The sequence below is a fragment of the Gadus morhua genome, chromosome 9 (genome assembly GCF_902167405.1).
Source record: "Gadus morhua chromosome 9, gadMor3.0, whole genome shotgun sequence".
Taxonomy (NCBI): Eukaryota; Metazoa; Chordata; class Actinopteri; order Gadiformes; family Gadidae; genus Gadus; species Gadus morhua.
In genome coordinates this window covers 13003407-13017156 of record NC_044056.1, presented here as the reverse complement: position 1 = coordinate 13017156, position 13750 = coordinate 13003407, and the positions used below count along the sequence as shown (strand labels likewise).

Genomic DNA, 13750 nt, shown 5'->3' with positions numbered 1-13750 from the left:
AATCCTACTTTAACCTGAGGCTATCTCCTAATCCTACTTTAACCTTAGGCTTACCTTTATCAGCAGAGGGAACCGTCTGACTTTCTCCTTCCTGAACTTCTCCGGGACTTTCCTGGAGACATTTTTGCTGTGAGGAGATCAGTTAGTAAAGGGATGGTTTGAGAACAAACCATGGAATGTATGACCCTGTCAGAGATGGGCCCTCTACTGCCCCCTGGGGGCGCTCTACTGCCCCCTATGGGCCCTCTACTGACCCCTGGGGGCTCTCTACTGGCCCCTGCACTCTACTGACCCCTTGGGGACACAGGCGTTGACTGGCTTTAATTTTTGCGTGACTGAACATGAACAGGTTTTCCTTTGTCTGTTAGTAAAGGAGGAAGTACAGTCGATTGCCTAGACTACGCTTAGTGTAATACAATGAGAAATAAACCTTACCATTACAAAATAATGCAACAGAGTAAAGAATTTCAACTAAGTTATATTTAGGGCATTCAGCAGACACTTTTATCTAAAGCAACTTACAATAAGTACATTTGTTAGAAGAAGAGAAACAACAATATATCGCTGTCGGTACAGTAAGGATGTCCATAGAACCAAGTGGCGTACACTAGCAACCACTAGGTTAAACCATTTCCCAACAAAGATAGCTAGGATAAGATGCTACACAACTAAGTCCTATAACTAACTACGACATGCAATAAGTAGGAGGGCTGGGAAGGGCTGTGCGGGGTCCAGGTGAACTCTGAAGAGGTGCGAGTTTGGTTTTGGACCATTACTCACCTTTTGTCTGTGGACTTGCGCGACGCGCTCATGATGCTCAATAAAGTGACAATCCAGACATCAGCTCATCCTCATGTTCTCATGAACGTTAGAACATGATCACCAAGACGGACTGAACCCACGACTCTAGGCAGGCGCTGTCAGGTGTCCAAGGCGGAGTCTTGAGCTTAACCAAACAATGGTCGGTCTGCTGGACAAGCGTGTGTGTGTTTGTGTGTGTGTGTGTGTGTGTGTGTGTGTGTGTGTGTGTGTGTGTGTGTGTGTGTGTGTGTGTGTGTGTGTGTGTGTGTGTGTGTGTGTGTGTGCATGTGTGTTAGTGTTAGTTTTAGTCTGTCTCACCCGGTGTGTGTGTGTGTGTGTGTGTGTGTGTGTGTGTGTGTGTGTGTGTGTGTGTGTGTGTGTGTGTGTGTGTGTGTGTGTGTGTGTGTGTGTGTGTTAGTAGTGGAATCTAACAACCGAGCCGACCAATCATCGGCTCACATTCCACAAGAGCCATTGTGGTGTTCCCCTCAGTGTGTGAAGTCTCAAGGAGAGACAGTTCAGGAAGGCGTTGGAGCCAGGAGCCGGGAGCTTATCTCTCCATTCTGTGTTAGTGTACGGGTCACAGATTAGTGTGTGAAGGGCTGCCGCTCCCTGGAAGGGGATCCGGCTGTAAGAGATACAAACATGAATGTTTAATGGTGGTCTTGTGTCTGGATTGTGTAATGAAACCCAGACGATAAGCCCCCCCTGAAGCCCCTGCAGACCTGCCACTGCCTGTGGTCTGAAAGCCGACACCAGGCTCAAACTACCGCCCCCTAGTGGCCAGTCTGCCCACACCATGCCCAAATTACCGCCCCCTAGTGGCCAGCCTGCCCACGCCAGGGCCGACCAGGCAGTCGGGCCACAACATGGAGACCACAGAGTAACACTACATAGACACAGCTCCACTCTCCAAGGCTCTGGTTTCCATCCCCAATGTCCATGAGCAAGATGTCCGGACTTACAACCTAATCCTGAATCAGAAGAATCAGATCTGAATCCAACTCCCCATGGCGTTGTCTGATAATCAATATAACTCATTACAGGATAATCAGGTCCTATACATGGATATATATATCGCAATACGGTTATGAATTCAAAATATCATTCAAACGGATGAGGCGCCTGACATATTTTATTCTTGGTCGTGGTGTGATGGTGCCCCTACTCCACCCTGAGCCCTCTGGTTGGAGGAGCTATGTCCTGATGGAGACGGGAGGGTGGAGATCCTGTTGAAGTCAATGAATAAACTGTGACTGTTTCCTGCGTATGATGAGTTTTATTTCTGATAGCACCATTGGTCAGCCTCGACCCGTCAGCTCTCTCTCCACAGAGCAGCTCAGTGTCCGCTCTGAGGCCGGGGGCCCACGCAGCACCCCTGGCGTCGTCACAGAGGAACAGAAATGACTTTCTTACATGTCGTTGGTTATAGCTTCATTGTGTCGGCGTCAGTATCCAGTCAGAAACACTCCTATATACCTCGGGATATAACTAGGGTTTCTATTTATATTGGATCATGGATATGACTTGATTAAAATGATCGTTCGATCAGGAGATGTATTTGGTTAAAATGTAAATGTGGACCCAGGGTTATCACCCCAGCTTTGAAATTTAGCAAAATTTGAAAAAACATTAATCCAGAAAAATGAATGTCATCATCTCGTTTAAATTTAGCTGTGGGTTGAAGAGGAGAGGAGAGGAGAGGAGAGGAGAGGAAAGAGGAGAGGAGAGAGAGGAGAAGAGACAAGAGGAGAGGGGAAGAGAGAAGAGAACAGGAGAGAGGAGAGGAGGAGAGGAAGAGAGAGGAGAGGAGAGAGTAGAAGAGAGGAGAGAGTAGAAGAGTAGGAGACCAAAAGAGGAGGAAAGATGTCAAGAATAGATCTATTTCTGAGATCAGATGAAGTCAGAACATCCCTGGGCTGACCTCCATGTCCTCGCTGTCCATGACCTGGCCACCAGGTATTTAAAGTCCTGCTAATGGTTCTTTGGTCAGAAAATATTCACATTGCGAACAATCGAATGTGAGGGGCTCCGCATGTGACGAGGGGCCGTCGGGGTCCATGGAGGGGGCGAGGGGAGGGGGGGAGGGGGCGAGGGGGCGAGGGGAGGGGGGGAGGCGAAGGGGCCGGGGAATGAGTGGGGGGGACCGGGGTCCTGTGGGGTCCAGGGTGGTCCAGGGTGATCCCCAGACGGAGACAAGAGGGCTGGGTGTGCCGGGTCCAGGGGTGTCAGGGGTGTCCAGGGTGGTCCTGGGGGGGTCCTTTGGGGTCCAGGGTGGTCCAGGGTGGGCCCAGGTGGTCCAGGGTGGTCCAGGGGGTCCCCAGACGGAGACAGGAGGGCTGGGTCTGCGGGGGGCTCTTCAGCCCAGGTTCCTGTGGTGGGGCTTCTCGTAGCCTACTGCGTTGTTGGTGTCACTTCCTGCCAGAAAGAGAGACAGCTCTTTACTCTCTCCAGGTCAGGAGAGGATCCTGGGACAGGATGAGGAGGGTTCAGTACCTCACCTACCGTAGTAATCCTTGTAGTCCTTGAAGTATTTGTGTCTCAGGTTTCGTCCGTCTGCAATAAAGAAGACGGCCGTTAAGGTCAGACCAACGCAGACACGGACCAGGTCCTGTGGCCTCACACAGACCCCCTGGTGGGACTGGGGCGGACCCCTAGGACAGGGTCTTCAAGCGGACCCCTAGGACAGGGTATACAAGCAGACCCCTAGGACAGGGTCTCCAGCTCTGGGGACCCCTAGGACAGGGTCTCCAGCTCTGGGGACCCCTAGGACAGGTCTCCAGCTCTGGGGACCCCTAGGACAGCTCTCCAGCTCTAGGGACCCCCAGGACAGCTCTCCAGGCTGCTACCTGAGTTCCCGCGCTGCCTGATGCACTGGCCCCGGTTGGGGACGCCGGCCGCTGGGTTCCCGGGGCTGATGATGTGGCACTCGTACCCCGTGGGGCAGTGGAGCGGCTCGTCCCCGTCCTCCGTGGTGCTGCACGCCTCGGCTGGGGGCGGAGGAGAGCTACGTCACCACACTGGTCTCCTCATACAGGAGAGCTACGTCACCACACTGGTCTCCTCATACAGGAGAGCTACGTCACCACACTGGTCTCCTCATACAGGAGAGCTACGTCATCACCCTGGTCTCCTAATACAGGAGAGCTACGTCACCACACTGGTCTCCTCATACAGGAGAGCTACGTCACCACACTGGTCTCCTCATACAGTGTTGAGCTATGAAACTAGCACATTGAGCTAACAAGCTAGCATTATGGGCTTACTCATTAGCTCGCTGAGCTAACCAGTGAATATATTGAGCTAACCAGTTAGCATGCTGTGGTAACCTGTTAGAATATTGAGTTAACTGACTAGCAGGCTGAGCTATCCAGCCAGCATGCAAAGCTAAATCATTAGCAGGCTAAGGGAACACGTGAGCATGCTGAGGTAACCTGTTAGCATGCTACGCTAACCTGTTAGCATGCTGAGGTAACCTGTCAGCATGTTGCAGCAACCTGTCAGCATACTGAACTAACCAGTCGGAATGCTGAGGTAACCTGTTAGCATGCTGAGCTAACCCGCTGGCATGCTGCGGTAAGCTGTTAGCATGCTAAGCTTACCTGTCAGCATGCTGAGGTCAGCTGTTAGCATGCTGAGGTAACCTGTCAGCATGCTGAGGAAAGCTGTTAGCATTTTGAGGTAACCTGTCAGCATGCTAAGCTAACCTGTCAGCATGCTGAGCTAACCTTCTAGCAGGCCGATGCTTCAGGCCGGTGTGACGATGTGTCTGGTGGTGAGTGATGCTCACCCTGCAGTGCCTCCTCTGGCCCGTCAAGCAGCCATCCGTTTCCCCCCAGCCACCGCGGCTTGGGCTGCACCAGCCAGTCTAGAACTGACACACACACACACACACACACACACACACACACACACACACACACACACACACACACACACACACACACACACACACACACACACACACACACACACACACACACACACACAAAAAAATGAAAACAAGGTGAAAGGGGAGTATAAGGGCTTGTTAAGATCCCGGGATAGGGCAGGAGGATTTATCCTTCCTGCACAGGAGAGGCTCTGTGGCGTGGTATCCCCAGACCTCCACCCAGACCTCCACCCCAGACCTCCACCCAGACTCCACCCAGACCTCCACCCAGACCTCCACCCCAGACCCCCACCCCAGACCTCCACCCGAGAACTCCACCCCAGACCTCCACCCTCAGACCTCCACCCCAGACCTCCACCCTCAGACCTCCACCCTCAGACCTCCACCCCAGACCTCCACCCTCAGACCTCCACCCACCTGGCGGCGGCTGGACGGACTCCAGGCAGGCGTAGATGCAGCCGTTGTAGCAGCATCGTTTGTGGCGCTCGCACTCTGAGTCGGAGCGGCAGCCCGGGGCCTCGCAGGCCCTCTCCGGGAGCCTCTGTGGCGGCGGCGGGCAGCGGTCGTTCTTCTGGTGGCCCGCAGGGAGGGCCTGGTTGGGGTACTCGTAGTCCTGAGGGTTAGAGCCTCTCTTTAATGCACGCAGTCTCTCAGAGTATAACGCTCTGAGAGACTCTCTCATACTCTCATTACACTCTGTAGTAGTGCTGCCCTCTGGCCAGCAGGTGGCAGCAGCGGGTAACCAGCGGGGCGCTGCATGTCGGGCTCCGTCTGACCGAGACTCACGTGATCCGGGAACAAACACTCCAACACTGGCGTGGAGGGGAAGGGAAAGGAGCCAAAATACCCTGGACTAAGCAGCTACACATGTGCATGCACGCACGCACGCGCACACACACACACACACACACACACACACACACACACACACACACACACACACACACACACACACACACACACACACACACACACACACACACACACACACACACACACCTCTGCATAGCTGTGAACAGGAATGTTACCATGGAAACGACCGCCCGGAGGTTCATATTCACGTCCTTCCAAGAACAAAGCTCAGACTGGAAGGAGCCGCTTTAGTTTTAAAAACTATCGATTATGTTCAACCATCTAATAGTCAAAGGCACTTTAAGTAATATAATTAATAGTTAACAAGAGCAAAGAAAAGCTAAATATCACAACTATAGAACTTTATGGTTTGAAAGAGAGAGAGAGAGAGAGAGAGAGAGAGAGAGAGAGAGAGAGAGAGAGAGAGAGAGAGAGAGAGAGAGAGAGAGAGAGAGAGAGAGAGAGAGAGAGAGAGAGAGAGAGAGAGAGAGAGAGAGAGAGAGAGAGAGAGAGAGAGAGAGCATTTACACAAAAAATTTGAGGGAGAGCTAATGAAAAATAATGAATTGGCCACCATTTGTCTACCCTGCTAATTAGTTAACAAGCTTGCGTGGGCTGATTAAAGGGTGCTGATTGGGTGGGAGGTCGGCCGGCTCGTTCCCAGATCAAGTGGAAAAACAAAAGCCAGCGGAGCCCCTGCCAGCAGCACACTGGGTGGGTCTGCTTGTTGGCTGCTCTGCTGGCTGCCTGCTCTGCTGGCTGGCCTCCCTGCTGGCTGCCTGCTGGCTGCCTGCCCTGCTGTCTGCCTGCTCTGCTGGCTGGCCTCCCTGCTGGCTGCCTGCTGGCTGCCTGCCCTGCTGTCTGCCTGCTCTGCTGGCTGCTCTGCTGGCTGGCTGCTCCGCTGGCTGCCTGCTGTCTGCCTGCTCTGCTGGCTGCCTACCCTGCTGGCTGCCTGCTGGCTGCCTGCTAGGCTAAAGCCTGTGGTTCTAGATGAGAGAACGCTAGATAGCCTGCTAGGCTAAAGCCTGTGGTTCTAGATGAGAGAACGCTAGATAGCCTGCTAGGCTAAAGCCTGTGGTTCTAGATGAGAGAACGCTAGATAGCCTGCTAGGCTAAAGCCTGTGGTTCTAGATGAGAGAACGCTAGATAGCCTGCTAGGCTAAAGCCTGTGATTCTAGATGAGAGAACACTAGCAAGCTTCTTAAGACCCATAGTGACGGGCAAGGCTGAGCCACTGAATGTATGAATGAACTCTCTGAGCTCTCCTGTGATTGGCTGAACAAAACTCCTTTCTTCCTTATCTAATTTCCGTAGCATCCTGTTCCTCAAAATCCCAAACTCTTTATGTCAGGCAGGCCCTTCCTGTTTCATTGGGGGTTACTTTGTGTGTATGTGTATGTGACTGTGAGAGCGTATTCTTGGTGTATGTACTGCTAAAGTCTCCAGTCTGCCTGGTTCCTTCGTTCTTCATTCATTAGTTCATCTCTCTGCCACACACACACGCACGCACGCACGCAGGCAGGCAGGCAGGCAGGCAGGCAGGCAGGCAGGCAGGCAGGCAGACAGACAGACAGACAGACAGACAGACAGACAGACAGACAGACAGACAGACAGACAGGCAGGCAGGCAGGCAGGCAGGCAGGCAGGCTCCAGCGGCTTGCTGAAGCTGCTCTGCCTAATGTAACTCTGCTGTGTGCTCACGCTAATCAGCGTTACCAAAACAATTTACAAAAGCATCTGCCTAGCGGCCAATGGGAGACCCTAGTGTAGCCTGGCATATCACCGCTTGTCCCGCTTTCCCATAGTGCATCTGTGAAGCGCTGGCGTCAGCATGAGGCCACTTTCCAAAACGGGACACTATGCAAGGTCAGAGGTCAACGGACACATTAGGATGTGATTCTATGAAGCCCTCATTGTATAAAATACAGTATGCATGTTAATAAAGTGCTTTAAAATGAACAATAACAACAAAATATATATTGCTAAATATATTTGGGTCTCGATGTGTGTGTGTGTGTGTGTGTGTGTGTGTGTGTGTGTGTGTGTGTGTGTGTGTGTGTGTGTGTGTGTGTGTGTGTGTGTGTGTACGGTAAACCCTTGCCAGATCACATCATGTGACCAGGAGGATTAGTCAGGTTCCGTGAGGCTTAGGACGGTAAGCCTGCACAAACACACACACACACACACACACACACAGACACACACACACACAAACACACACATTCATGCACACATACACGCATACACACACACCACACACACACACACACTCCGTTCGTTTTCTGACTGAGTTAGTTTGCTGACTGCAGACCAACTGTTGGTCGGCTGGTTTAAGGGCCACCTCAGTCCAAATGTTGGTTATAGTACTCTCTTCCTGGCAGGTGGAGGATGTTATTCTGCAGTGAGAGAGGCGGTATAGGGAGGGTGGAGCTCTGAGCAGGCATTGTAGAGGGTGAAGCTCTGAGCAGGCGTTGTAGAGGGTGTAGCTCTGAGTAGGCGGTGTAGAGGGTGTAGCTCTGAGCAGGCGGTGTAGAGGGTGGAGCTCTGAGTAGGCGGTGTAGAGGGTGGAGCTCTGAGTAGGCGGTGTAGAGGGTGGAGCTCTGAGTAGGCGGTGTAGAGGGTGGAGCTCTGAGCAGGTGGTGTAGAGGGTGTAGCTCTGAGCAGGCGTGTTTACGCAGAGCGGAGCCCCGTCCACACGCCTAAACAAACTCTCCGTGTCGGCCGGGGGGGCCAGCATGCACCCTGTGAACCAGCGCCGCCGCGGCCAATCAGAACCATCTGGGTAATTCACCTGACAACCCCCCCTCCCCCGGACTCCCGAGGGAGGGGGGGGGGGGGGGTTCATGAGGGAGAGAGAGAGAGAGAGAGAGAGAGAGAGAGAGAGAGAGAGAGAGAGAGAGAGAGAGAGAGAGAGGAGGCACGAAAGGAGACAATGAGAGGCAAATGAGGAACATAAAGTCCTATCATTTGAGCTTCTTATGGCGATACAATTATTGTTATTGGACTCCAGTCATCAGCTCAACAAACGTCCTGATCGGCCGACTCTTCCTGGCCTTTGAGTCCCGGCTGCGAAGAGCCGTCCTTCTCAGAGCTTCAAACGGAGATCAACTGATCTAACATTACCTCCCTGCAGACAGGAGGAGGAGGTGGAGGAGGAGGAGGAGGTAGAGGAGGAGGTGATAGAGGAGGAGGTGGAGGAGGAGTTGGAGGAGGAGGAGCAGGTAGAGGAGGAGGAGGAGTCTGAGGTATGGGGGAGCCGGACGAACAGGTGAAGGAGAATGAGGTAGAGGAGGAGATGGAGGAGGAGCAGATGGAGGTGGACGAGGAGGACCAAATAGAGGAGAAGGTGGATGTAGAGGAGGAGGTGGAGGTAGAGGAGTAGGAGGAGGTAGAGGAGTAGGAGGATGAGAGGAGGTGCAGGGGAAGGCTCAGCCCTCACCCCGACATGTGTGGACGTGTCCTTCAGGGCTGTGGCTGACAGCCCAACCAGGTGTGCCTGCGTGGGGACACACCTGTCCTTTGATGGACCTATCACAAGGAGCCTGATTTGTGGCCTAGCGCCCTGGGAGGAGCACATACCGCCCGCAGAGGAAACAGCGTTCTCTGTCATCTCTTCACCCCTATGTCTGGATTCCTGTCCCTCCCTGTCTGTCTCTACATCTCCAGCTCTTTATCTATCAGCATCTGTGTCTGTCCATTTCTCTATCTATCTCATGATCGCTGACCAACAGCAGTCATGTCGCCTTCTCCCTCTGCTCCTAGGTCCCTGGCCTCAGCCACTGACCAACACATTGCTCCAGGTGACCTCTCACCCCAGTCTAGTCCAACTGCAAATGGAACCCAGAGAGGTCAAAGGTCAAGACCTCCAGGTCAGACAGAGAAAGTGAGGGAGCCGATTCTGTCTGAAATATGTCTCCAACCCCCTGATTCTTATTCCACTATAGGCCTACTACTCTAGTATGCTAATCAAGCAACTTCTTCAGTAGCGCATTTGATGTGAAACGGCAGAATTCCCTGTATTATATATTCATGTAAAGGCAAATGATGCATTATATATCCCAGGGTATATTCTCTTTATATTCCCGGTATATTCCCGGTATACTCCAGGTATACTCCCGGTATTTTCCCGTTATACTCCCGGTAAATTCCCGGTATACTCCTTGTATACTCCTGTGTATCCTCTAGTTATATTCCTGGTATACTCTGGGTATAATCCGGGTTTATTCCTTGTATATTCTCTGTATATTCCCGGTACACTCTGGGTACATTCCCGATATATTCTTGGTATATTCCCGGTTTACTCCGGGTGTGTTCCCAGTATATTCCTGGTATACTCCGGGTATACTCTGGGTACATTCCCGGTACACTCAGGATATATTCCTGGTATGCTCCTGGTATATTCCCGGTATATTCCAGGTATACTCCGGATACATTCCCGGATATTCCCGGTATCGCAGGGTATACTCCGGGTAAACTCCTGGTATATTCCCGGTATACTCCTGGTATCTTCCCAGTATCTCAGGGTAGGGAGGAGGTTCTGGGAGAGCCCTGGGTCAGCCCTGCTCCTCTAACCCGGGACAGGGGTCTGGGATGGGGGTGAGAGCCCTGAGTCTCTCAGGGTCAACCAGGACGCTAACACAGCTAGCCATTTCCCAATACTCTGACCTCCCCAGGAGAGGAGACAACTGATCATGGAGAGAGAGACAGCTGGCACCACAGACTGGTGGAGAGTTGGGCGGACAGGGAGAAAGGTAGAGAGATGGATAGATACGGTACAGATGTTCTAGTGGTTAGAGTGGTTGACTCCCAGTTCAAGAATTTGAGCTCTACACTGACTTCTGCCTCAAGAAATACGAGGGTCAGCTGGGTGACTCAGTAGTTAGAAGACAGGTAGAGGGACAGACTGTTGTCTAGGGAGAGACACATGTTTACCTTGTAAGGACGGACGGGACAGAGCGACATGTAGAGAGAGAACATAGACTTAAAGGCCAGCCTACCTTCTGGTGGAGACCTCTCTTCACAAGCCTCCTGGCAGCCCGGCTCTCAGGGGCCAGAACCAGGAGAAACAGCAGCAGAGCGAGAGGGGCCGCCATGGAGCCCGGACCTCTCCTCTCTCAAACCCTGCTCCTCTCCTGGTCTCTCCTGGTCTCTGCTGGTCTCTCTTGGCTGCTCGTCTAAGTAATCCAATCCACAAGCGTTTCCTAACTCGTCCGTCTCTCTGGGCCGCAGATGTCCTCTGGCCAGTCTCAAGAGACAGAAGAGGAGAGGAGGAGAGCAGGAGAGGAAAGAGGAGAAAGGAGAGAGGAGAGAGAAGAGGAGTAGTCCAGTAACACAGGGGACGTGGTCTTCCTGTAGTCCAGTAACACAGGGGACGTGGTCTTCCTGTAGTCCAGTAACTCAGGGGACGTGGTCTTCCTGTAGTCCAGTAACACAGGGGACGTGGTCTTCCTGTAGTCCAGTAACACAGGGGACGTGGTCTTCCTGTAGTCCAGTAACACAGGGGACGTGGTCTTCCTGTAGCCCAGTAACACAGGGGACGTGGTCTTCCTGTAGTCCAGTAACACAGGGGACGTGGTCTCCCGGTAGTCAAGTCCCAAGACAGAAGGGAGGGAGAGGGAGAGAGGGAGCAGAGGAGGGGAATGCCACAAAGGGAATGAATGAAGTCAGTGTTTCAGAGTAGGGAGGAGAAGGAGGAGAAACAGGATCTGAACACTATTAGGAGGAGCAGCAGGGGTCCGGGGCAGACGGGTGGAGATGGGGCAGGGGTGAGCTGGTGGAGGGTGGGGTTAGCGGGTGGAGGGTGGGGTTAGCGGGTGGAGGCTGGGGATAGCTGTAAACAGAGCAGAAGAGAGGGAAAGGGGACAGAATCTGTCCTGCTGAGAGGGAGAGTTAGAAGAAACCTGCAGGCAGCAAGCACATGTCAAGGGAGAGAGACAGAGAGAGAGAGAGAGAGAGAGAGAGAGAGAGAGAGAGAGAGAGAGAGAGAGAGAGAGAGAGAGAGAGAGAGAGAGAGAGAGAGAGAGAGAGAGAGAGAGAGGGAGAGGGAGAGAGAGAGAGGGAGGGAAAGGGGGAGAGGAGTCGAGGGAGGGAGAGAGAGGGGAGGAGTAACAAGGGGAGGGGAAAGAATTGGAGTCAGGGATTTGAAGACGGAAGAGTGTTTATGTTCCTCCCCATTTTTAACCCCTCCTGTTCACTAGGGGCACATGTGCTCATCACGTTCCTGTGTGTGTGTGTGTGTGTGTGTGTGTGTGTGTGTGTGTGTGTGTGTGTGTGTGTGTGTGTGTGTGTGTGTGTGTGTGTGTGTGTGTGTGTGTGTGTGTGTGTGTGTGTGTGGGTGGGTGGGTGTGTGCGGTTACAGTTATGGTTAGCAGAGGGGAACAATACATGTTCTTTATTATAGTTTAAGCTAATGTTTGTGTGTGTGGTTTGTGTTTGTATATATGTGTGTGTCAGTGATTCTGTGTGTGTGTGTGTGTGTTTGTGTGAGTGTGTGAGAGTATGTTTGAGTCAGTTTGTGTGTTTTAGTGTGTGTGTGTGTGTGTGTGTGTGTGTGTGTGTGTGTGTGTGTGTGTGTGTGTGTGTGTGTGTGTGTGTGTGTGTGTGTGTGTGAGAGTGTTAGTGAGTCCACCCTAACAAGGGGCCCCTAGAGGCCCCACATTCACCTACACAATACACAGACAAAGAGAGAGAGACTTTAGACTGACCTATTTAGTACATCTCGATAGCACTTTGCATTGTATTTTAGCTTACATTTCCTTATTATTTTACTTTGTACTGTTTGTAGGCTCTCCTTAAATCAAATCTTTAGACTGCCTGTCATCGTTTCTCTCGCTGCCAATAAAGAATAAAGGATAAGAGATTCCATCACAAACCCTTGTTTGATAGAGCGCAAATCATCGTCAGATGGCTTTAAGTCTTCTCCGAAGAGAGAGAGAGAGAGAGAGAGAGAGAGAGAGAGAGAGAGAGAGAGAGAGAGAGAGAGAGAGAACATCATTCAGTGAACCAAAGGTTGAACCCAGTTAAGATTGAGTTAAGGTTTAACCAAGTTAAGATTGAATTAAGGTTTAACCGAGTTAAGATTGAGTTAAGGTTGAACCAAGTTAAGTTAAGATTGTGTTAAAGTTTAAGCAAGTTAAGATTGAGTTAAGGTTTAACCCAGTTAAGACTGAGTTAAGGGTTAACCCAGTCCATTATGGTGGGGGCGTCCAAGGGGAAAGTGAGTCTAGAATCATCTGGACTACATGTGAGACATCACAAGTATGTGCTGCTGGAGAAAAAACACAAACACAGAACATGTGTTCTGGATCTACGAACACATGAGAGACCTCTGAGTTATAAGTGTTATTAACGTGTGTGTGTGTGTGCGTGTGTGTGTGTGTGTGTGTGTGTGTGTGTGTGTGTGTGTGTGTGTGTGTGTGTGTGTGTGTGTGTGTGTGTGTGTGTGTGTGTGTAGAGTGAGTAGAGTAGAGTGTAGAGTGCAGATTAAAAGTAACAGTAAAGTGAACAGTAAAGTAACAGTAAAGTGTACAGTAAAGTAACATTAAAGTAACATTAAAGCAACAGTAAAGTGTACAGTAAAGTAACAGTAAAGTGTACAGTAAAAGTAGGAGTAAAGTGTGCAGTAAAGGCACAGTAAAGTGGAGAGTAAAGAAACAGTAAAGTGTAGACTAAAGTAACTGTAAAGTATGGAATGAAATTTACAATAAAGCTTACAGTAAAGTTGAAAGTGAAGCATTTAATGTACAGTAAGGCCTGCGGTACGGTGTCCAGTGTCTGCAGTGAACCTTGTCTTGGTCCCAGTGCATAAATGCTGAACTTCAACTGGTTTCTAATGAAGCCTGAGTCAGTAAAAGTGTAACAGGATTGGAGAGTAAATAAAGAGGCCCTGGTTTCCAGTGCGGTCGTCTGCAGTATAAACAGCGGAGGAGGAGGGAAATCACAGGTTTCATGGATGCTTTGGTTCCACATTCATGACATCTTTGTCTTATTTGTTCACTGAGACTCGATTTGTTTGACTTAGTTCACAGTGGGCGGTCTGAGCAGAGAGAGAGAGAGGGAAGAGAGAGAGTGGAGAGAGTGGAGAGAGTGGAGAGAGAGAGAGAGAGAGAGAGAGAGAGAGAGAGAGAGAGAGAGAGAGAGAGAGAGAGAGAGAGAGAGAGAGAGAGAGAGAGAGTGGAGAGAGTGGAGAGAGAGAGAGAGAGAGAG

General features: G+C 51.3%; 1 protein-coding gene across 1 annotated transcript; it reads right to left on the bottom strand.

Moving 5' to 3' along the window:
• Positions 1-1918: 1918 nt before the first annotated feature.
• Positions 1919-11500, bottom strand: LOC115551508 (WAP four-disulfide core domain protein 1). The gene is made up of 6 exons (XM_030367301.1): positions 10543-11500; positions 5111-5306; positions 4592-4675; positions 3651-3791; positions 3307-3357; positions 1919-3219 (listed from the first exon to the last, which is right to left on the bottom strand). The coding sequence occupies exons 1-6, from the start codon at positions 10636-10638 to the stop codon at positions 3161-3163; spliced, it is 627 nt and encodes a 208-aa protein (XP_030223161.1). The 5' UTR covers positions 10639-11500; the 3' UTR covers positions 1919-3160.
• Positions 11501-13750: the final 2250 nt, after the last annotated feature.

Bases quoted from the DNA above. Each gene is read 5' to 3' on its own strand.
- LOC115551508 (XM_030367301.1), bottom strand. From the start codon at position 10,638: ATGGCGGCCCCTCTCGCTCTGCTGCTGTTTCTCCTGGTTCTGGCCCCT. The intron at 4,676-5,110 runs GTGGGTGGAGGT...TGTGTGTGTCAG, and splicing joins GTCCGTCCAGCCGCCGCCAG to TTCTAGACTGGCTGGTGCAG. The intron at 3,358-3,650 runs GTAGCAGCCTGG...TCTTTATTGCAG, and splicing joins CAGGCAGCGCGGGAACTCAG to ACGGACGAAACCTGAGACAC.